The sequence below is a fragment of the Rhea americana genome, unplaced genomic scaffold (genome assembly GCF_003343005.1).
Source record: "Rhea americana isolate MKP2758 unplaced genomic scaffold, rheAme1 scaffold_367, whole genome shotgun sequence".
In the NCBI taxonomy this organism is placed as follows: domain Eukaryota; kingdom Metazoa; phylum Chordata; class Aves; order Rheiformes; family Rheidae; genus Rhea; species Rhea americana.
The window spans coordinates 272,927-297,517 of NW_028186498.1; the positions used below are offsets into that span (position 1 = coordinate 272,927).

The 24,591-nt window shown below is 39.0% G+C and overlaps 1 protein-coding gene across 1 annotated transcript in view; it reads right to left on the bottom strand.

Annotated features, from left to right (window-relative positions):
* LOC146591662 (teneurin-2-like) overlaps nucleotides 1-24,591 on the bottom strand; it is a gene marked incomplete at its 3' end in the record, with an annotated part of 412,163 nt that overhangs the window by 268,819 nt on the left and 118,753 nt on the right. Inside the window, exon 3 of the mRNA XM_085312482.1 lies at nucleotides 23,807-24,082. Coding sequence (XP_085168608.1) covers nucleotides 23,807-24,082 — 276 coding nt within the window. The remainder of the gene's footprint in view (nucleotides 1-23,806; nucleotides 24,083-24,591) is intronic.

The window sequence follows — 24,591 nt, forward strand, 5'->3', positions numbered from 1 at the left end:
TCAAAAGCCTCACTATACACTGTCAGGACCAAGTACTTTTGTATACGAATTTATAAGCAAAATCTTAAATGCTTATCTTCTTACATAGGGTGTGAGTCACAGATCAGAGACTGAAGTTTAATCACACCAATTCACTCAGTTCTAACTAATGTTCCCAAAGCAGATACACAAATCATAAAAAAGCCCTGTAACGCAGAGCAAGGCAAATCAGAAAAATACTTTCCCAGCTCTTGTGTCTCCTCAATTCTGCTTAGCTTAAATGTGGCATCTAGTCCTACTCTCACCAACATTCACTAACACCAACAGAAGTTTGCCTTAGTTTATGACGGCAGATTTTGGTCATCTGATCTCAGAAGCACCTTTTTCTATGGTAATACTGAAATATATATAATTTTTTTTAAATAATCATACCATAATTATGCCAAAAACCTAACTCTGATGAAATACTATGTTTGTTAGAATTTATGTTTATATTGAACTTCTTTTTTCTTTCTTTCTTTCTTTCTTTTTTTTTTTTTTTTTTTTTAAGTATTCACAATTTATAGTGGCAAATAAGTGCAAGAGTAAGTTATCTGTACATGCAAACCCTGAAGATTAGGAAACTACTGTGTGACTGCAGTTTTCCTTACCTAGTCTGCAGGCAGGCAGCAGCACACAGTTCACAATGCCGCAGGAATAAAGCTTGAGCTCTAACTGAAACCATACTCAGACACAGACTGAGCGACATAGCAAGAGTTAAATGAATGCAATAATTATGGAAATCCTAGCTTACCACACTGTTTTGTTAATACATCTAAAGCAATGGTAAAAGTTTAAAACAAAACAAAACCAAAAACTCCCACTCACAGTTTCACTGATCAGTAGCATTGTGGGCATTTATTAAGTCACAGCTTTAAAGAAATTCTATCCAGCCACCTATCCCAAAAATACCAAGCGAACTTTATCTTAGCCTACAAAACTATTTATGTATGTTACTAACTTTAAATGTATGAGCATTTGAGCTACTTTGCAATGAAGTTACAATGAGACTATTTTACTTAAAGCAAGCAGGTGTATTTTTCTTGATTAACAACAGTATTAACACTAGTGTTTAGTATCTTACTAATACTAGGACCTCTATCAGTAAAAATTATGAAACTGTTGCCAGTTCACCTTACTGAAAGTTCTGGGAGAGACAACATTATTTTCATGAGTTATGTAAAGTGACCAAATCTTATTTTGAGTGAACATTACACTACATATTTTGCTTAACATATTTAACTCTAAAATATTAATTGACATATATAAACAAAATGATTTTAAATAGTCCTGATAATTAAATGAAGGTGGAAAATCTTCATCAGAAGGAAACAACTCATTCTTCATAAAATTACAAGAGTGGGCTTCGCTCATGATAACAGATGACTAGAAGTGGTTAGGGCTTCATCATGGTTATAAAATGATGTTTCTCTAATGGCAAATTAGCATGCAAAATGATGTTATGAAAAAGAAAATTTTATTTTTTAAAGCTGCCTAACAACATGCATAAACAAAAGTCTGTTGGAGCAGAGACTAAGACAAAAGCAGTTTTGCTATCTAGGACATGAGCAGCAAATACAGAAGTCTGAACAATCACCTACAGCACTCGAGCACTGGGAACTGATCCCAGCAGAGATCAAAAATTACTTTGTGATTACCTATAAAATGAAGAAACCCTATTTAGYGAGTCATACAGCTAAAAAAAACTGTAACAGAATATTTCAAGATTTCTCTTTTCTTTGCTAGGATTTTAATTAATAGATCATTAACAAAAATGACTCAATACTCCACTTTATAAAGTTTAACATAAATTGTAGTTTGACATTCAGCAAAGACAGTATGTCCACTGAAATATGGATGTATCATTTATTAGGCTGTCAAAAAGAATGAGGTAGCTACAGTCTAACATGTTTTGGTATAGTCTTATATTCAGCCTCTGCTTGCTACCACTTTGAAAACATGTTTAATGTTAATACCTAATTAGAAGGTATTGGCTTTAATGATTAAAAATATTATATAGAGAGCCAACCCATAATATGGTAAATGTTATAAAGCAAGATTTTAAATCTAAATTCCAAACATCCAGTAAATTTAACAGGGCAATCCAAAAAGAGTGGGCTCTACTACAAAGTTGGCATTGAGTCAATATTTACATACTATAAATATTTACATACTATAGATTACCTACTATAACTATCAGCTCCTCAGAAGTTTTGGGGCAATGAGTTTATTTTTCTTCACAAATATTTGCATAAAGGAAAAATAATACATTTTAAGTAGCTTCAAATCAGTTGTAATTAGGAAGTCCATATGTACTAAAATAATAAAAACCAGCTGCATTTACTGTCCGGCTAAAAATGTATTGCATTGTATGTATGTATTTGGTAATGACAGTAAAGCCAAAATATCTTAGTAATGAAAGGTACAGCTACTTTGTGCATCTACGCAAAGATATTTTCTGTACCTATATACATACATATATATATAGAGCGAGAGAGAGTACCAAAATGTATTGTACCAAAATTTACAGTGCTCTGTAACTAGCGAAATTGTGATACACAATTGTACTTACTTTTCTCTTACCCTAAGTAATATTATCTTCTGCAACTGTAAAGAAACTGCACTATCATACACATCTCTCTAAAAGAACTGGCAGAGCTATAATAAAAACCATCCTTGTCTGTAGCTTGTTCTTTCCAAATCAGCCAAATGCTAACAGTTGAAGAGAGCCTCTGATTTCTTTTCATGTTGGCACCGTAAACTCCCTCTTGTTCGATACACACATATCCCTCAACTTCTGTCAAAAGCAAGAACAAATTTCCTAACCAAAACTGAAAAGTCCTTGGCTTTTCAAATGACTATAAATTGCATGGCTAAGTGCATATGGCCACAGGGCTGTCACAGTTACTTTTCTTGACAATTCATCATAGCATACTAATTCTGTAATATCATTACTGTGTCTCTTCTCACTGTACTGATTCAGCCAGTTAATTTAATCAACTAATAATAGATTCAGAAATGGATGCAAAGGGCCCTAGCACTTCAAATTATATTACTAGAGATGCACAGCAGTGAAAGAAATGTATTTTGTACTTGCCATTAAATATAACCTCAGTAAATTATATTCTTCTGGTAACCTGGACATTTTTTTAAAAAAGGACAAGTAAAAATATTTTGTAGAAGTTCAGAATAGCACTTATTCAACAAGATTGAAAAAAAAACAGTTTATTTCATACTAAACATAACTTGTAATTACACTGCATTAATTTGAATAAAAAACTATAACCAGCTATTTAATACATTATCCTAATTAGGTACATTTCAAGGTAAAAAAGAAAAACACTGCAGCAAAAGAAAAAAATACATGTCTGTAACGGAAACTAGAGATGTATGATTAACTGCAAAGTGAGCCATTCAAACATGGACAATTAATTTTATTAAATTTTAATCTTCTCTGAAAATGTCAACGATGATTAAAAACATTATTCTCCAACATCTCAGTCCATTCTACATGGCAGGAAGACTAATAYTTTAACCTGATAAATATTTTTTAAAAAGTAAACCAAAAATGTAGACAAAATCTAAAGGAAGGCCACATGTTTAAAGTAGTCCCCTGCGAATGTCTGCACCACGCYCTCTGATACGATGTCCGCTCACTTCAATGAACAAACCTTCACAAGCCAAAGGCCACATCCTGCAAGACGCCACGTGCCTAATGCAGACGGCAGGCATATGTAAACAGGGCGTAAAATTCCTGGTACCCTTAAAGGTCTTACCKGCTCTCAGCACTGTTGTGAGATACGTGTACGTGCGTACCTGTGTATCTATATCTATGTACATAGGTACAGAAACGATCTTTACGTAGATGCACAAAGTAGCTGTACCCTTCACCACTAAGATATTTTGGCTTTACTGTCATTACCAAATAGGGCCACGGCTTCAGGACAGCACGAAGCAGCACGTCCTGCCACCGAGGTGGACATTTTTGCCGGTCCTGGCCGCGACCAGGGCTGCTCTGGCCTGCAGCACCTGACTGCCCTTGCTTGAAGCCCCACGAGCACTATGAGAGCACTAAAAGGGGCAAGGATGTCACTGGGGATATGCTGTCCTGTGACAAAATCATGTTCAGCAGACCTGTTTGCAAAACCCACACAGAATTTTCCACTAAAGATTAAATTTAAATGAGTTGCCAATGTCAACCCAATTAATCTTTTGGAGAGCTTAGAGTAGAGCCAACGAGACTTCTCACTTGCCACTTGCCAAGGCATCTTGTGTGCTGGTGCCTAAAACAGGAGAAAATATGTTTCCTGATGTAAACGGAGTTAATTTTAGCAAAACTCAGTGAGCAAGGGTGATAGAGATTTATAGAGTTACTCTGTGGACATGATTCAGGAAAGCAGCGCTTAACATTTTCAAAACAATTACAGGTCTCCAAAATGCAATGCATCTTCAGCACCTGCCTAAGCACTCTGCCCAAGATGGGGGTGCCCAAATTCAGGCCTGCATAAGGCTAGATAAATGCATCTTTCTTAAAACACATCATGTGGAGATCACCACATGCTGTACTCTCTGAGGTGTCTGACGTCACTTATTACTAAGCGCAATTCAAATTATGCCTACCTAGTCTAAAAGCAAGGCATCTTCTTGAATACCATAATCTAACCAAACAAATAATTTTCCTTTCATCAATATACAACAGCTTTGTTCATTACTGAGAAACGTTAGGTGGTGAAGTATTGAGTGCTATGCATTTTACGCTTAAATCAATGTACTGTCTTGCGGTTATGCCACCTAATGTGTTTTTAAGCCATGCGCTACAGAAATCAATGTGGTTCTTACTTGATATTCAGTGTTAAGTTCAGCCTCATAAATTTAGAATTGCACTCTGTTATTTTGATGGTTATGTATTAACCATGTCCTGTAAGTTTTATGATTTTATACTCAGACCTGCAGTAAATCATGCTAGTTATACACAAATGGCTTTATTTTTACTGTCCATTTGGAAGAGAGAGAAAATGATGATTCATTTGACCTATCAGAGAAGAAAAATACAGTATATTCAGATAAATTTCAGAAGGTGTATCAGTAACAAAATTAGGCTCCATAAAATTTAACTGAGTCTTCTCTGAGACAAACTGATTTGCAGCAGATAAATGTGTTTGATATACTTCATCTTACCAATATTTTACACTGGAACAGGCACACAACAGTTGATCATTCTTTGTAACCCATCTAGCAGGTGCTATGCTATTGTCTAGAAATCAAATGCTACACTGTAAATAGGGTTTTTCTTCCTTAGAAATTGATACTGATATCCAGAATAAAAACCCGGTCTTTTCTCACGAACTTCTAAGGTATCTTAATAATCGATAAATTTTCCTAGCATTGTTATCTTTCAAAGTTTATAAATAAAGTTTCTCTTGTACCAGAAGCTAGGAATAAAAAGCACCAGAAAAACAGTGCTCAGGCAACAGATCTTTTTAAAATATATTTTGAAATTGTATTTTTCTTCCAACTTGCAATTTAATTTCTTGCTATGAAACGAAGCAGATCACATGGCAAAAAGATTTTTGCTCCCTTCATTAAAGATGGTTTCTCAGCATTTTATGCCAAATGTTTTCTTAGAACGGCAAAGTTGGTAAATTTGAGAACTGTTCTTCTCTTCAATACATTTACTTGGGACTAGTATTCTCATCCTAATTTTTCCTGGTGCCCATAACCACCTGGCTCCCAAGAGCTGGGACGAGGCAGCCTCACCTACCACCGAGCGGACCGGCTCCGCAGCGTTTTCCCGTCCGACAAAGCTCCAGGTCTAGCGAAGGTGAGGCAGCGGGACTCCGTACCGCCCCTTCGTGGTGCAGGACACGAGGATTACATCAAACTCCCACCTCCCGTCTTCTCAGACAAAATCCTGAAACTGAAACCCCCTTTCATTTTCCAAACGTCCAAGAGCGGTTAGAGATGAAAAAGTCCATTTATGAGATAACATCATGTTACGCAGCACTATACGTTTTTTAAATGTCGTAATAGCTTAAAAATTCAGTGGATAAGAATCACAAGAAAGACTCAGTGTTTTTCTCCAGACAGCAATTAGAAACAAAGAAAATATTCCGACWATACTTCTTTAAAGCTAGTCATGTCTGCATTGGGCATTTACATCTGCTCCTATATAATCACAGCTCAAACGCTGTTAGAGCAGCGTAAAAAGGATGCTACTTTCTATCGTCCCGAATCGGTGGGGAGACGGCGCTACGCGCACCTGCCCACAATTTACTCTGTCAAAGTTTCCTGGAACTAAGCGCTACGTGTTTAACGCTGCCGAGCGTTGAGGTACGGCAGACCCTGGAGTATAGGTGCAGCATTTATTACAGAAAACGTAGCGCTTAGTTCCAGGAAACTGGAAACAACACTAACAACCGAAAGGTAAACAAACCAGGCAATGTGTTTAACGAGGCCCTGCCAAATCTCTGCACTTAGTTTTGCGTGAGCTGGCACAACCCGGGCAAAAAGCCTGGTTTATCAGGCCTCACATTTTATACCAACTTGGCTTCAGTTTTGAACCGACTTGTTTTCTTTCATCAGTTGYGCTGTCAAAGCGTTTCCGCATTTCATTTTCCACGATTCTGCTCGCAAACAATCATCACCAGATACTAGAAATAAAACCAAACTACTCCTGGAGGTAGGATCTACCTGCTACCGAAGACAGGTCCATGCMGAGAGGTCTGCATTTCAGAGGTTTACAGGTGACTTTTTTCCTTTCGTAACACTCAAACACTATCAAGTGCACAGTGCACACAGAGCATCTACCAAAAAAAATTGTCAAAAAGTCCAAAGGAACAAGAAATACAACCATACTCAAATTAGCTGTTGGAGAATTTACTGTATTTACAACAGAGCTTGTGTTCTTTTACAGCGTTTTTTTTTAAACACAACAGCAGGCTGGCAAGCAAAGTAGAGGTTCTTATATTCCAATTTTTAACTTTAGTCTTGATTTTCTCTGCCCAAATCACATATAGACTTACATTTTGATGGTGGGAAGACAGAAATATTTATTGTTAAACAGAAGAAAAAAAGGGGGGGGGGATTATGAAGCTCGTTGCATACAGACTGCATCTCTCCAAATCAGAGATGTTTTTATCYGTAGTATCTGCCAAGCCATCCGAGTCCACTGCCTCAGTAATTTCTAGAAGGGGTTCTCCAGAAAGGGCTGGGACAGCTCGGCTGACTAAAACTTACACAAAAAGAGCATAGAGATTAGGGAATTCTCATTTAAAGAAAAACGTCCTGTTGGGGTAACCGCTCAGGTCGGTGTCCAGCCCAAAGCAGCTTCACAGACGCAGAGAAACGAGACACAAACAAGACCAACCGCGAGAGYGCGAGACCACGATGCGGGAGCAAACCTTCATTAAAAACGTTAACCTGCCGAGCCCGTTCCTGGCCGGCTCCTGCGGCAGGGGACGTTCGGGGCAGGTTTCGCCAGCAAAGCAGTGGCCCACGTTTAACGACCGAGGGGAGACGCAAAGGCGGCGCGGCCGGGAAAGGCAAGGAGAGGATCCGTACAGCGCTCTTCCGATTTTGGTACACTGGCAGGCGAAAAAGAGCCTTCCCCAACCCCAAACGGCAGGTGCTGAACGAGCCAGCCTCCGGCGAGCCGTCAGGGCAAACCCTCCAGGACAGGGCCGGGCCGGGCCGGGCCGGGCCCGCGGCGGCGCGGGGCGTCCCCTCGGGGCCTGCCGGGGCACCCAGCTCCCCACCCCAACAGGAAGGGCGCGTTCCCTGACGGGATGGGGTCTGCTCTTGGCGGAGCAGCAGGCCGGAGCAGGCCGGGGCCTGGGCGCCGCCGCCCTCGGGGCTCCTCACCACCCGCCCCGGAGGAGGCGAGGGAGAAGCCTCCTCTGCCCCCAGGCCCGTCCCGGCCGGGGCTGCAGCCCCCAGAGCCCCACGGCGGCGGGCTGCAGCATCCCCGCGCCTACTGCAGCCACGTTTAACGCCGGGGCGCTCGCGCACGACGTGCGCTCATCCACCCAGGTCCGGGGAGCCCGCTCCGCCGCGCACACCGCCGCGTTACACCTGTCTTTTTAATCACTGCTTCTCACAGGGAGAGAGCTGCGCCTTAACCCCTAATGTGGGTTTTTTTCTGAAATGTTTTTTTCTGTCTACCATGGGAAAAGATTTTCCAGCAGCCATTAGCTACAGCCATTTTCACATCTCGTTTTAACAAGCTATAAAAGCAGAACAACATGCCAATTACATGAAATAAATAAAATGAGTGGGTACAAGATGGCTAAGAAAATCTCTTGCACTGCATATATTTGTTAGAGAGTGTATTAGGGTTTCACTAATGCATTTCTAATCGGGTAGAGGAGTCTGGCACATCTGCATCTCCAGTACAACAGAATGGCAAAGATGATACAACCCTCAGAGAATTTCTATTTGAAATAATTTTAGCTCTGTTTTATGTATACCAAAGAAGCTGCCAGTCAATCTGATCCTCAAACACGCYGCACTCCACAGAGGGAACCCTGGTAAACTGCAGACTGTTCACCTAAACACATTTTTAGCAACATGAAAACTAGTTGCTGTATTTGGCTAATAATACACTGCATGTTTGAAACTTTGTTAAATTCCTTAATTGTGTAGCAGAGAATAAGGCAGTTAATTTACATAAAAGGACACAGAGGTGAATTTTTTGTCTACATCTCAGAACAAAATAAGTAAATTCACTGAACATATGGCTTATTAAATTTAATAGTTCCTTTCCAAGATGATTCTGATTGCCATGTTTTGAAAGAGAGAATTTAAAAGAATTTTTTTTGGATATTTGCCGTTAAGCAGATCTGCCATCTGTCTCCTCAAACAAAAAGAAAGTCAACACTTTGATTACTATTTTCCTAACTGAGATTTAGTGTAATATATTTCTAATACAGTGATTAACTAGATCTGACATCACATCTTGAACCTACTTATYACATTTTTTCAAAGAACTACCCACCTACACACGCGTATGCACGGCGCGATACCACAGGCGGGAACCATAAGGAAGTACCATCACTGTCAGGCACTGCTGGAGACCCGGACTTACTTCAATAGCCATCTTGTATTTTCACTGAAGTTTTAAGGAGACAGACRTAGAAAGAGTAACACTCCAAACAGGATTTAGATTCTTGTCACAAAATGCTCAAATTAAAAAGAGAGRAAAAAAAAGACAAGAGAAAGGAAAGCCTTTCACAGACTTCATTGTAAAAATATGTATCACAAGATGCTGGACCGAACACATTGCACATGAGCTCTGTACATTGTGGGAACAAGCATAAACCTCACAGCCTTTGTAATTTGCATATTTTACTTCAAATCCTCAGAAGTCCATCTCATTTCTCCTACTTAGTTATTTTCTAGGGAAATCTTGTCCCCCTGCAGCCTTCAATCCAACGCAAGCAGTAACTCACCTCTGTCTGGACCAGAACGATCTTGTTTCATTCTCACTGATAACCGTACAGATTTAGCATCCGCTTTTCGAGTCACTGTGTGTCTCTGTCAAAGCCGGCGTGGAGAGGCAGAGCAGACCAGGAGCAGGGATCAATTGACCTMCTGGCTCCAGCGAGCCGCGGGACCGGCAGGACCAGGCGCGGACCGCTGCCGCCGAAACTCTACCCGCCTTGGCTCGGGCTCAGAGAGCRCATAGCACCGTTTAAACCACACGAGGAGCTCAGAGCCTCAGCTGGGACTCCGGGACATATTACCTTCAGCACTATATGAGTGAGCAGAATAAAACTAAACACTACAGTCCACAGGCATTACAGGAAACCACAAGTGAAAAAAAATCAAATGTAACAACCAGGCTTCATCACCCAAATCCTATGTACACTACAGAGCTGATTTATTGCGACAATACCTTTCTTCTGGTAGTTTTTATGGAATTAATCAAAGCTGCGCTTGAGCCAAGATTAACTCCTAACTCATGCACCACTCAAGCAGTGAAATCTCCATCTGCTGCTGCCCTTTATACCCGGTTACCACCCCACAGCACGGCCGCACAAGACAAGACCCCCCTCTTCCATCTATCCTATAGATAGAAATMGCTTATATAAAGCTTGTAATGCAGTCAAAAATACTTGGCACTCTAATTGTTTTAAATTTTGCATTTAAGCTAATTCTGTTTTTCTTTTACTCTAGGACAAAAGCAGAAGATGAGGCTTACTGTATCCCTAAAGCAGAAGCACACCAAGCAGAACACAGCCAATATTTACCTGCCTTGAGCCTGGACATGAGCACTCTAAAAAACTGCACTATTTGCAGCACTACAGAAGCATTTTGTAACATCGTAAACCTGCTAGTAGCATAACCAGCAATAACGTAACATTGCTAAATATAAGTACATAAATAATATATAAGCACAAAGAGGSCAAAGAGGATGTGCAAGAAGTAAARTCTGCAAGATAAGAACAAAGGTTGTAGAATAAGCAGGAAAGACGTCTGGAGGAACCGCATCCTAGAAATGAGGTGCATGACACGGGGAGCAGATGAGGAGGACCAAGCGCGTCAGAGTGCCGGGCGGCAGCACACGGCAGCTGAGCGACGGCGGCCCTGCTCCGGTTGCAGGTGGGCACAGCCCCAAGTCCTCGGGCGGCCAGCAGAGAAGGAAAGGAGCAGAGGCGCCCCAGGCCAGGTGYGCTCAGCGCGCTCCCGCTCTGGCTTCGCAGCGGGGCACGGGGGCCGGCAGGCGTCAGCTCCTGGGTAACACCACCTCCAGGACATCAGTTTTGCTACTCGATCCAGCGTACGAACGGGCACTCGAGCACAATCCCTGCTATCGTGAAACCAGGGCCGCTCTGTAGGGACCTTTACCCTCTCTCCAATACACTTGCTGCAATGAACTTACTGAACGGTCCCAACCTTTACAGAAGAGCCTTGCACAAAACTTACTTCCCTTACTGAGCTTTACTTCTGGACGACATCACAAGAAAACGCTGTGGTGAAAAAGAAGGATCGCTTCTCTACTTTGAGACTACCAGTGTGCACAACTCGCTCCACCAGAAAGCTCCAGCTTTGTAATCAGTTCCCAGACCAAGGAAGACTCTTTTGCGCATGCGTAAAGGCCACGTGGACTATGTGTTACCATCTCAGCACTGCCCACGTCTATTCCAGAGGCTGCATCCACAGTCATGACACTGCATCAAGRTTGCCATAAACTCACCATCTTTATACAAGCAACCCAGAGCTTTTYCCCATCATTATTGATAAATTATTATAGTGAAGTTACTCTCTGGTTGTTTCYCAAAATTCCCCTTTAGAAAGGTATCGGCATTATTTAATYAAAAATTAAATTAAATTGGAGAGCCAAGGTTTTTGTTCCCAATACTGGCAAAATTCCTGTGAATGTTAAGACCTCCTGAACTTCACTGYGACGTTACTATGCACAGAGCTCACCAAGTTGTGAAATTTGACTTCTGTAAATACAGGAAGCATATATTGAAAAATTAGATTCATTGTCATGCAGACTATAAATTTAATTACTGTATATCTTTTATTTTCTATTTTTTATTGGGGTCTACCCTCATATTTAGACTTGCAATTCAGATTCTTCTTTCCTGATGTTTCCCGCTGCAGTCTGTTAAAACGTGCTTTGCTCTAGCTGTATTCCACGATGAAAAAATCATTAACCAAAGGATAAATCCATTCACAAACGCATTTTAAGTGTGAATGAGTCATGCTAGTGCTCACACGAAAAGCACGAAGAAGAAATTATCATAATATTAGGTGGTTTGGTCTGGTATCTGTCTTTGAATATGTATATCCTACTGCTGTGCAAGTCAGTTGAGCTTTTCATTAAATAGCAAAATTTGTTCATAATTACTAAATCAAGTTTGTTGTTTAAAATTGCTGTTAGAAACATGCCACTTACGTCCATACTGAATAATTCTAGTAAGGTATGTTCAGCTTTAAGAGTAACAGTGTAATTTTTTTTTTTTTAATGTACAACATCATTCTATAATTTTATTCCCTCTATTTGGTATACCTGTTGCACTGTAAATGAAGACTTGGCACTAAAGGCTAATGCCTGGCTTCTGCACAAAGCCACTGCAGTGTTACCTTCTGATCTGTCAGTTACTCTTGATCATTTTTACATCAGATCCTTCTATCATATATGTAAATAAATACCTTATAAAATAAGCTATTTATGATCTCATTTATTTTTATGCTCATCACATCACCCTGACACACTTCAGAGTTCTAAAAAGCAAATACTCTACAGCACTTGTCTACTGGTTTATAACCAACTCATRAAAGTACAGTGTGTCTTTAGGTCTATGTCTATACTAATTTCAAAGTCACTGCCTACTTCTCTTCTCTCCCCTTGCACAAGTTTGTACATCTTTATAATGCCTTCCAAATAATTTATCACATAGTAAAGATTTTAAAAAATCATTATCCTTTTGATCTAAAAATCCTTATATTTCAACTTTAATAGGTTCTTTTGAGAGGATCTTTCTGGAGAAGTTGCCACATATGTTCTACTCCTCTGAGACATCAACAGCAGAGCTAAAGATGTTAGGATATCACATTTAAATTTGTTTGAAAAATTTTGTTTGTAAAGCAAAAAAAGCCAATTCTTTCATGATAAGAAAAAATGAGAGTACTACTGCAATACACATCACAGAAGAAGACTAACAAAAGGGAAATATGTAAAAACAATATTTGAAAGTGTCAAAATTTATCAGCACAGAWATAATCTGGAACATATCTAATGTAGAGTTCTTTCATTAGCTAGACCCAAAAAAGCCGGGGTAACAGTAGAAAAAAGAAACATATTGATCCCTTCAGATCATTTTCCTAAGACGGTCATTATTTCTGTAAGATGATCTGTTCCTTCATTATTTCACCATGCAAGGAATTCACGGCAGACAGACAGGAAAAAAAAACCTACCCCTCACTGTGTGCTTTCACACTATAATACTCTGCTTTGTAAAGTGTACTCTTAAGCCATCACATGTCAAACAGCACTAGGAGATTATCTGGAACCACATTAAAGTCTTAGGCTCAAGGCACTATAGTGTATTAGAAAATGCAGGAAGGGAGAATATATGTTCTTCGGGGCAAAGACCAGCAAATGGCATAATATTTTCACCAAGTGAGAAAATAATAGGCAAAATATATGGAGAAAAATAAGAGTAGAAAATGATATATATATATATATGAAATGGTTAATCTAAATCATTAAGGCATTGACCTAAACCGCAGAAGGTATACAGCTGCCTGGTCTGTCTCCTGCGAACTCTATCGTATGTAATTACTAACGCTGATGATGCTGCCTGTGAAGAGTCCTCACAATTTTACAGCAAAGAAATTTCCAAACCCTCCCCTGCTTCAGCCCCCAGGTTACAATGCCATAGGACWGATTGCTTCCTAAATGTTTCCTCAGGGTCTCTATCAAAACAGCTGAACTGAGGATAAGATAGAAAACACTGATTATTAATCTCTGCCTGCTGTAGTTATAGGCCAGTCTTCCAGCATTTATCATGCCTCATGTTTATCCTTCTCTCTCTCTCTCTCTTTCTCTCCCCCCCCCTCCTTTTTTTTTAAGGGCCATAAAAAATCATAACTGTAATCATACCATGCTGCTTTAATCTGTAATGATATCTATGGAAATAACATGTAATATATCAACTCATCCCCTTCCTTTCCCCAGCCCCCCCAAATCTGAAAAAAATAGGAGAAGGTCTTCATTTAAATTCATAAAATAAAAGTGCTCATTTGGAAAGGTTAGATGGTATTCTGTGACCTAAGAGAGTCCAGGCCCTGCTGCATCATGTATACAAGGCGCATATATTTGGTAAGTATACCGAGTCCACAGATGGGAAGTCCGCTGGCAAGAGGACAACGGATCMTGACTGTGTAAGACAGACGGAGGATGGGCTTGGTGGCGTGTGAGCTCCAAAAATTCATTATTTATCTGAATATGGCTACTCATCTTCAAATAGATTTTAGGGAAGTAAAACTGTAGGTCAAGAAATAAAATAGCTACAAGAATAAAAAATGTGTAAGAACAATAATAAAAGTGGTCTTGAAGTATGCATTAATTATCTAGAAAATAGTTATARTAGTTATAAATGCCAAATTAATCTAGATGATGGAGACTCAACGAGACTTTGAGTAACTACCTAGGGACACAGTGACAGGATTGGGCAGATAAGCTTTGTTATTTTATTATTTATTAYGGTAAATTTTGAGAACTACACAAAGCAAGGAAATGAACTGAATTATTTACATGCATTGTTAGCTTCAGAAGTAAGTACAGAACGCACAAAAAAGAGAAAGAAAATAAAACTGCAGATATTTCTATCTCATTTATGAACGTACAATACAAATACAACTATTCATTCCTAGTAATCTTGTGGCATCCACCACCACATTAACCCTTTAAGACCAAGAACTTAGAAGTTTGCTACAGCAAAGGTTAAGTGAAAACAGCTTTATATAAGAATAAAATACATCATTCCTCTCTATATTGCTATATCATGCTTTAGAAAAATACCCGTACTCACACAGCGTTAGTAAAAGCACTTCTGAGGGCAGATTACTACCTCCTTTGCACAGATGTTTCATGGGCCATCTAAGCTCTACACCTGAAACCTGAGCACTTTGCTGGGCTCAGTGCAGCCTAGTTTGACCCTTCTTTCCTTCATGCTTTTTCTTGCAGCTAATCCCCCACTATTTGCTTTCAGCCACTCTTCTCTTCATACTGCTGGAGGAAGTTGTAATCTCAGATTTGACCTAATCCTTCCTGCCTCCACCTTCTTTCTATTCACTGTGCAAAACACTTCAGAAAACTTTATTACAACCCTCAMTCATGTTGTTTTCCTTATTATGAAACAGAATAGAGCTACTAGAGAAACTTCACTCTGTGCAGTCACATCCGTGCTTTCTGTCTTCCTAGTAACACTGTCTAATATGCCTTAAAGCTATAGTGTTCTGTGGGACACACAAAAATAGCATGCCAGTCCTTAAAAAGAAAAATGTTCCTTTGAAAGAAGCCAAAATTCTAACCTGAATTTTTTAACCATCTTATTTCGAGTTTACTAAATAGAAATGTTATATGGAATATTGATAAACCCATTTTTTTTATCTAGTACCACTCAAGTAAAAAAAGATCATTCCCCCCAGCAATCGTGATTACTCATTCTTACAGCTCATCATCTGAGGAAACAGAAGCTGTATTTTCACTGTTGAACACTAATTTGCTGTTGAGAAAAGTCCCTTAACCATTTGTGTGAAAAAATCCAACTGCTACCTTTCAATATTTCTGCATGACAGTCATGGCTCTAAGCAAACAAATGATGCTCACATATTGTGTCTTGCCTACAGGCATGTTGTTATAGCTGAACGATATTATGCCTTCGTGCAAGATGGTATCTCAGTTTCAATAGGGCAAACATGGCAAGCAAGTATCAGTTTCCATTGGCATCTTGAACTTCCTGGCAAATACAGTTTCATCAGCTGAAAGTTCTTTCTCTCATATCAGCAATACCCTACTGGAAAGCCTTAAAATAACTCGAATAGATATTTAAAARAGCTTCAGAAACCCTTTCCTTGAATTATTGGCCACGTTAAAATGTGGCCCAGAGAGAGGTTACTTTTATCCTGTTATTTGAAGGCCTTCCACAGCAGAATGCTTCTTAATAATTTAAAAATAAAAGATAGAGTGATCTCCTCTTCTTTCTCTTTTAACCTATAGAAAAGGGAGCTTAATTAGCTCAATTTGCTTGCATGAATGGCTGCATTGTGYATTCAGGAGCATACAGAAAATACTGAAGGGAGGAAAGTATAAAAACGAGTTGAGTCTAAATACAGTCTGAAATAACGCTGTGTACAAGAATGAACTAAGTTTCTTAGTCTAGGGTCCAGCTTGTGTAAACCTCTCTCTCCCCTTGGCAAACATGGATAATCACCCCGTAACTACAGACTTAGTTGGACAGATAGTACACACAAGCACAAAATCTTAAGGTTGTTGAGCATTTTTAGAAAAGGGACCTTGAACTGGATGCCTTGAAGAGCCACCAAAGAGTGTATTAGATGCTGTGTAACTGCAGTGTAAGTTTTGTTACTTACACGTATTCACCAAACTTAACCCAAGTGGATAACCAGCAAACAGTCCCTTTTTAGGACTCAGTTCAAGGTATTGCTCCACTTCCTAAAAGTCACAGCACCTGAAGAACCAAGTCTGTACAAAGAACAAGCTCTGCTGCCGGCTGCATACATTAGCGGCTTCCATAAGGCCACCTTCTCTGTAGCCACTCTACATAAGCAAGACTAGAAACAGTACGTTTCCCAAAATTCAAGTGTTGTTTGGTACGTGAGTGTGGAAGACCACAGCAATGGCACCCTCTGGTGACAAACAGTAACACATTATAATGAGATAAAATATTCAGCCCAGTAAAATGTTAGAAATCTCTGATTTCATGTAACCTGTATTGCATAGAATGCATTCCTATGGAAAGTCACAAAACGTAGGTAGGTAATTTTAAGAACAATTACAATTAGCCTTTCATAGTAGTCAATATTATTGAAAAGGCAAATTCTTCAAAATCTTCAAAATCTGTTCTAGTCAGATGCCCTTTAATCATCAGCTAGATAAACAAGAAATTGAAAAAATGTTCCTCTTTATATTTATCATGAGTAGTATTTAGCACTCACATATGGCCAAGATCTGAACATGGTCTCTGTGGTGCTACCAACAGTTTTTGAGATGCTCAAGAACGTAAGCGAGAGGTGTGTGAAACAAAGACTCAACAGGCAAGTGCTTTGGAAGCAGATAGACAACTGCTTATAACAAATCTTTTAATTTGTCAGAGGCTGAACTTCAGTTTTTTTGAAGCACTGCCAATCATTTCTGTAGCTTCTTAAACAAAAATATCAGAAAGTCTGCAATTTCCAATGCTACAGAAAGATTCAGCTGAACGAATATATAGAAGTACTTCCCTTATCAACGGCAAGAAAGGAAACTGTCTCCCAACCACAGCAAGCGGTCTATCCTCACTGTTACAAAATGTATAAAAGCTTAAATTAAGCAGAAATTTTTTTCTAATCCATTTTAGATAGAGTGAAATTAAAAATAAAGAAAACAGTGCTTTCCAAATTGCTCATATAGTATTTAACATAATGAATACAGTTTTGCCAGGAGCTTCTGAAGAAAGTTAACAGTTACAAAAAAAGATTCATTGGTAAAGACAGAGAAAACTCAAGTTTCTGAATTGGATTTCCTCTCCTATGATAAATGGAATGGAACTCATTGCACATTCACATCATTTATTACTTGAGAGTTACAAAAAAAGAATATTTTGTTTTTAATAAAAAAGAATAATATAATGAAATGAGATCTCTCTCAAAACTGAGTGATTATAGAATTATTTAATTTTCAACAAGTTACATTTATTCTAATATATAAACACTGACGTTTTGACACAAAAAGAGCTAAGGCGTAATTTTCCTATACATTTTCTAACTAAAGATCATATATGTCTGAACAGAATGTTATATATAAATACGACCTTAACAATCATATCAAGCACACGGTCTTGGACAAGTCATCGGATTACCTGAAATGGACAGCAAGCAGAGTGTAATCAAAAAAGTATCAAATGAAATATTTAGAAACAGCATTAATACTTTAACAGCCCCGTGTGGGGGGGGGATATACACGCATTGCAAACAGGCATTCATTGTACATGCACATGGAGTTCACTGGTTAGACACAGACCAAGCTGCCTAAATGAACGGTTGACTAGAAAATGTARTATGTACCTTGACCTAATTATGTGCTAATCAGTGAAACAGGCAAGTGGTTGTAATTAGTTAGATTACTACCACTGGAATACGCTACATGAACAAAGATGCCAGTATCATCTGGCTTGAAAAAGTTAGAGGCCTGTGGTAAGATTTCACTGCCTTCTGAAAGAGAAGACATAAGTAAAATAAATTCAGTGCAGGCCTTCTTGTGCTGTGTGCTTCAATTTATGAGACAAATGTAAAATATACATATTATGTTTTCCTGTGATAGATTTTGTTAAACAACACGAACAGCCAAACCTTCCTAAGGTTTTATCACTCATCAGCCCCTTCTAATGTATTCATTTCCAAGATGGATTAACTTTATCAGACACACAATTTTGCTATGGAAAAGTATTAAAAGGCATCATTCTAATTCAAATACACGTTGAACAAAGGCATTGCTGCTTGCTTACTTAGGTGACCTATGTCATCTAAGTCTGCTTTATTAAAACTAATAATTGGCAAACTGAATAATGTGCTGTATTTAAGTTTTGAGAAATACTGTTCTCTCTGGTAGATGGAAGGTCTTATAATTAAAATATTAATTGAAAAATCGGATGGTTATTTTGAGATAGGTTTTTCATAAAGCTCTCCAGGTCGCACCCTTCACATGATACTGTCGAGACACTCCCATGCAGAAGTTCTTTCCTCATCTATTCCAGGAAAAAGGACACTAACAACTAGCCTCAAAAGATTATAGCCCCAGCTGCTGCAATATTTTCCAGGTGGCCTAATTCACCAGCATGTATTTCTATTTTTCCTCAGTTTCCTGGYTAGATACTGGATTTCGTTTCCCATGTCTCAACACCTGGTCCCATTGGTTCATGTAACACTGCAAGGGGCTTTCACACAATCCAGACAGATCAGCCTTAAGMAGCAAACTGCAAAACAAGAAACAGCCTCCTCCAGGCCCTGGTACGATGCATGGGCAGAACACACAATTTTCAAGGCCTGGCAGGCAGAAGATGGCATGTGTTGTGGCAGAGGTACTGAGATGAGCGGCACTTCGGGGAAACGGCAACCGGTAAATTCACAGCCGCTGAAGCCCTGGCTCAAATGAATTCGCAAGATCACAGACACCCACGGTCTAAGTCCGCTCCGTACCCATGCGTAACGGATTATAAATTATTCACGCTCCACCATTTCAGATATACTCAAGAGGGCTGGAAACACACGTACTTACGGAAAAATGAAACCTGAGATCCTGGTGTACAACTCTTTGGTCAACACTGTACTGAATGGTAAATAATCTAAYGGCTACTAAATTCAGGCTAAAAGCGACTAAACTTCAGAAGGCATTATTTTACCCTTTATTTTACCTGATGTTTAGCCAATAATAGGCCAGCTAAACACAGGTATCACTATTGCCACATTTGTATCTTTCTAGAATATCACCAARCACTGTTCTGAATAGTATTTACTCRGCCAGCTTGGCACGCCTGCATGTTTACCACCACTTTCACTGCTTCACCCCTGCGCCTGTACTAGAGGGTCCCTGGGTTATATTAAAATGGTAGCAAACACTTAATCTTTTATATACTGTCATTTCACAGTGTCCTGCACTGGGTGTGTAAGCCATTTACCTGGACAAAGCTGCAGCTGATGAGTAGCAAGTCTTTAACTCACTCCCGCTAGTCAACTCCCTCATTAGGAAGCTACTTCCTACCAGAAGTGCCCTCAGGTTTTGAGAGCACATCAAAATTGAATGCACTTAAGTAACCGAGCTTTGATACTAGGCTTAATGACTTTTTAAATTTGTCATTTGCAAAGTACTTCACAAGCTTTCCTGAAGAAGAGATGAAGTGTGCCCAAGCGCAAGCTCGCCTTCCTAGTGCTCCTTCCCAAGCAGCCGAGGTAACGTGTGACGTACACGTTTCCATTTCTGGAGTGTGTGACATTTCCTTCAACTCCCAGAATTTCCCTTGGACCATCTGGGCACTTTYGCAGCCATGAGCAGTCACACAGTTGTAGGAGCTCTTCCTCTCCTCTCTTTCATATCTGCTGCTCCCAAGCTTCCTGGACTGATCTGCAGGGCAAACTGGCACAATATCCCTGGATTACACTATCAGGTGAAATTAGCACTGTATTATAAAACACATAATGTCTGCAGCTTTCCTGCTTCCTGCACACAAAACATAAAGGATACACCATCTCAAAATGGTAAGGGTRTATTACCTTTTTTTCTAGCTCAACTAGAGAGTCCACGGATCTGCTCCAGCTGTGTGCTCGCTTTTTTGAACYACCCCTTGTAGCAACCAAAGTCCTTCCACAGACCACAGTGAGCATTTCTTAGAGGGACCATCTAGTATGCACTCTCAGCTTTTCATTTCCGTATTGGTTTCATAGCCCTCAAAAATTTTAACAAAGAACCTTGTTACTGGTTAATCCAAACAGAATTCTGTTAGCAATTACCAGAATAAAACTTGCTACTTTCAAACTGGTATTATTGTGCACAGATGCCAGCATGCATAGGACAAAATCCAAACCTGCTGAAGAGTAGAATCACAGTTTCATCATACCATTTCATGCAAATTTTGAAGTGTGAAATGAAAAGCTGAACAAAAATTCAAGTAATAAAATATTGGGAGCAGCATGACAAAATTAAATATGAAAATAAACTCCTCAACTAATATCTGATACTCTGGTCTTTCTTTGTACATTCCTGTGATGTGGTAACATTTTATCTTGTTTACCACTACATGCCTAAGTCTGTGATCCAACACTACCTTGCAAAAACCCCAGATTATGCTGCCATAAAACTGAAGCTACAATGAAATATGAGGTCAGTTTGAATTCTTTTTTTTTTTTTTTTTAATTTTTTTTTTTTTTTTAAGATTTACATAATATGTGGTAATAGCATTTTCAAACTTGCTACAAGAAACTATCACTAAAAGCTTCATAGTAGGAAAAAATATCTTTAAAAGCAAAAAACAGTTTTTCTAGATTTTTGTAAGACTCATCAGAAGTAGAAAACACAATTACATATATAAACTTTATAGTCTTATAAAAAGAACCAGCTCTCCCCAAAAAGGGGGAGGGGGAAGGGTCACTGCCAAAATATAGTCAGCACCTACTCCCTGGACGTGGGTCCCCAGAAACGATTGCCTCTGCAAAGTCAGCACGTGATATAAAAGCCGAGTTAAATTGCTAATGTTTTTTTCACCTTTGGATGTACCACTCGAGGACACTCATACACTTCACATCTCACAACTGGACAGAATGTGTTCACTAACAATTTGGTGACAGATTGGCTCTTATATGTTCACACTCCTATGTCTCAAAGAGATCAGCCCAGACAGACAGCAGTAAAAGATACAGTATGAATTTCAAGCCTAATCCATGTAAACTACCAGACCTGTAGATACAAAAGTGTTGCCTTTCACACTGGATCTTCAATAAGCTGTTTTGTTAGGAAGAATATTAGTATGCAAAGTAAGAGTGAATTCAAATGAAGTTTACATTATTTCAATTTATCTATAAGCATTTCAAACTCCTAAGGTTCACACAATTCTAATTTAAGATAGCTCATACTAAATCTGAAAGTGAAGAAAACGATCATAAGCTTTGTAAATGGATTTGAATGAGCACAAACACTGAAAACCATATTGTTAGAGTGATTTACAGCAATTAAGCCTCCTTGGGATTACTTGGAGATGTACTAAAAGTGACAAAATTGACAAAATAGATTTATTACTACTATAAATTGAGAGGATTTTTATTTTGAAGTGCAATGGTATAATCTACGGATAAAATCTCTTATTAAGAAATGTCTTGTTTTATTCCAGTATCTCCTACAAATCTGAAATTGTACCAGAAAGTGAATTTCTCTTGAAGTATAAATTCTTGTTACTTCCTCTCCAAGAGGAATACCTAGCAGGTTATTGATTTGCTTCGGAAGGACACAGTGTTTATGATGTAGGAAAGCACTGCTGGGCACAAGCATGAGGAATTAATGATGGCTTTGTAAGTGTCCACACTGTGGTGCTGAACCAGTGGGCAACTGTCAATCTATATGATAATACATCCCAAAACTTCATAAAAATCAGTGATGTGAAAAAGCATTGATTTTTGAGCTCACCAAGATTTGTCAGAGAGGAAGAATAAAAAGTTTACTGAAGTTAACACCTCTGTGTATGTAATAGTTGCTTCACACTTGTGTGATCATTTCTCAACCGAACATAGAGACCGTTATCTTAAAAACCTTGCTAAATAAAAATGAATACAATACGCCTGTTTCTTGCATGCTGTTCTATCATGTCCTTCTTTCTTTTATTAACATCACAGTTTGGAAAATCACCTCTTCAAAATGCAATCACTGCACTTCCAGTTACTTAATAATTCACGTATTATAAGGAGGACAACGAAACGCAAACCAACTCATTCTTTTCTTAGTGTCTGCACAAYCACATAGGTAGGTCCTGAGATTAAATCTTCTCTCAAACAAAAGGCATGGCACAGTGAATTCASCGAAATCGAGACAAAGTGCCAATCATGTTAAGAGACATTAATTCAAGCCACCAAAATTAATCTCAAATGTTCTATATTTCATTAGGYAGCTTTTTATCAAAACCCTACCAAAGTCAATCTGTAGTATTATTAAAAAACAAAACAAAAAAACCCCAAAGACTCAAACATTTTACCAGTCACTGATTTTTTTCTTGTTTTTTTTCCAAAATATTTGCTACCTCATATCCACCATTACTACTGAATATACATTTCCTCTTTGGCTTYGATAAAGAAAGGTATTCTGCTATGCCTACGGAGGGGAGATATTACTTGAAGCTTCAATTTAAAACACAGAAAAGRATGCTCTTGCAAAATCAACTGCAAATTTCTTATCTTTCTTCTATCAATACAGAAAATCAGTTTTCCACTGTTTACCTTAACAACCCTTTGCTCGTGTTCCAAGTGCCTGGCACCTTGGCTTTGTGCAAACTGAGACAAYTGTTTGCAAGTGTGAGGAGGAGCCTAAAATAAACTTGGACAAAATTCCCTTCTGAGAAGCACCTGCAGGTCTTGAGCACACCAACATAGAGCAAATCCAATTTTGTCACGAGAGTAGCAGGGAGCTGGTTATAGTGGCTGGCATTAGCTGCCTGAACGTTACCCAGTGACGTACAGCAGCAGCGAGATTTCTCTCCACTTTTCAGAATAGCAAATATTGGAACACATCACTAGTTTAGTTCCTATTTTAAGYAAGCTGAGTTCCCACCCTGATCACCCTACTGGACGAATTAGAGCAAATATGGTTTAGTCATCTGTTCACATTCATTTAATTTAAAAAGATGTGCGCACAGAACATACCCCAATGTTATACTATATCAAGAATTAGCWGATGTCTAGGTGTTCTGTCATAAGTGATTTTTGCATTATGTGCAGCATCTTTTGACAACTTTAATAATCAATAAACTACACTAAATTGAAGCAAATATCTGTCTTATTTTGCCTTAGTATGATGTATAGTTTTGCTTTCTAAAAGCCTGCAAACTTACCAGTGGGMAAATACCAAAGCTATATTTTTATAGAACTGTGCAAATTTTTAAAAAAACAGATAAAAACTCAATCTAAATGTTACAAACTAACCCCACTGTTACAGTTACTAGCATATTGAAAACTGTTAATACTTCTTTACGCTGTATATAAAAATYGCATATGAGAAACTATTTTTTCTATGAAGCTGGTCATGCTTGTCACCATTCATTTTAATGTAATCTACTGTAAGCASAGACTTATGTAAAAGATTATTGCCTGGAAAGCAAACTGTAAGATAAAGCAATCTATATTATGCAATATACATGTGTGAGCGTTTCCTGATATTGGTGGGAAAAAAATAAGTAAAAAGTAGATTTAGTCAAAAAGAGAAAGAAAGGTGAAACATTCTCCTCTAAATKAATATTCATATATTTTAAGCATGATCACATATTCTTATGGGTGCACTGAGAACAYGCTGGAAGAGGCCTACCGTTTTCCTCATCGGACTTATTTTCGTTGTCGGAGTCGGTAAGGGTGAGGGCCGAGTTCTCCCGGCTGGAGAGGCCGGAGCTGCGCCTGGATTTCATCCCTCTGCCCCACAGCCGTATGGCATGCTCGGGGGACATGCCRCCCTCCGTGTCCGAATCGGCGTCGGAGCCGGTGCTCAGCGAATAGCCCTGGCGCAGGATTCCGATGTCCGAGCAGTAGCCGCTTCGGTGGGGAGAGGGCTCGCAGATGCCTAGCTCGGCAAGGGTGAAGTTYGTACCTGGGAGAACAGGTAAGAAACAAACAAAATTAGTCAGTCACATACATGCTAGGGAATTGATTTTAAGTTTAAAAATAACAGACCTTTTTAATTTACTCTGGAGACATTCAAGGCTCGCGTGGATGCAACCCTGTCTGACATGCTCTAGGTGACCCTGCTGAGCAGGGGGGCTGGACTAGATGATCTCCAGAGGCCCCTTCCACCCTCACCCATTCTGCAATTTTATGATTCTGTCTTAACTACGCTGCGTGCCAAGTCTTCACAACGAGTTATGTAGATGTCCCTCTGGTGCACAGATGCACATAGTTAAAATGGAAGAGAAACACACGACAGGTAGAAAAGGTGGCTAAATTTTAGGTTATTTTTTTCCAACTATTTAGGCCCCAAATAATCCATTATTTAGGTACATGATTAATAWAAAGCTCAGAAGTCCTAATGACATGACTTGCTTTGTATTAAATACCGAACGGTGTATTGGTAGGACCACAGCCTTGGCTTTGGCTTTTTGA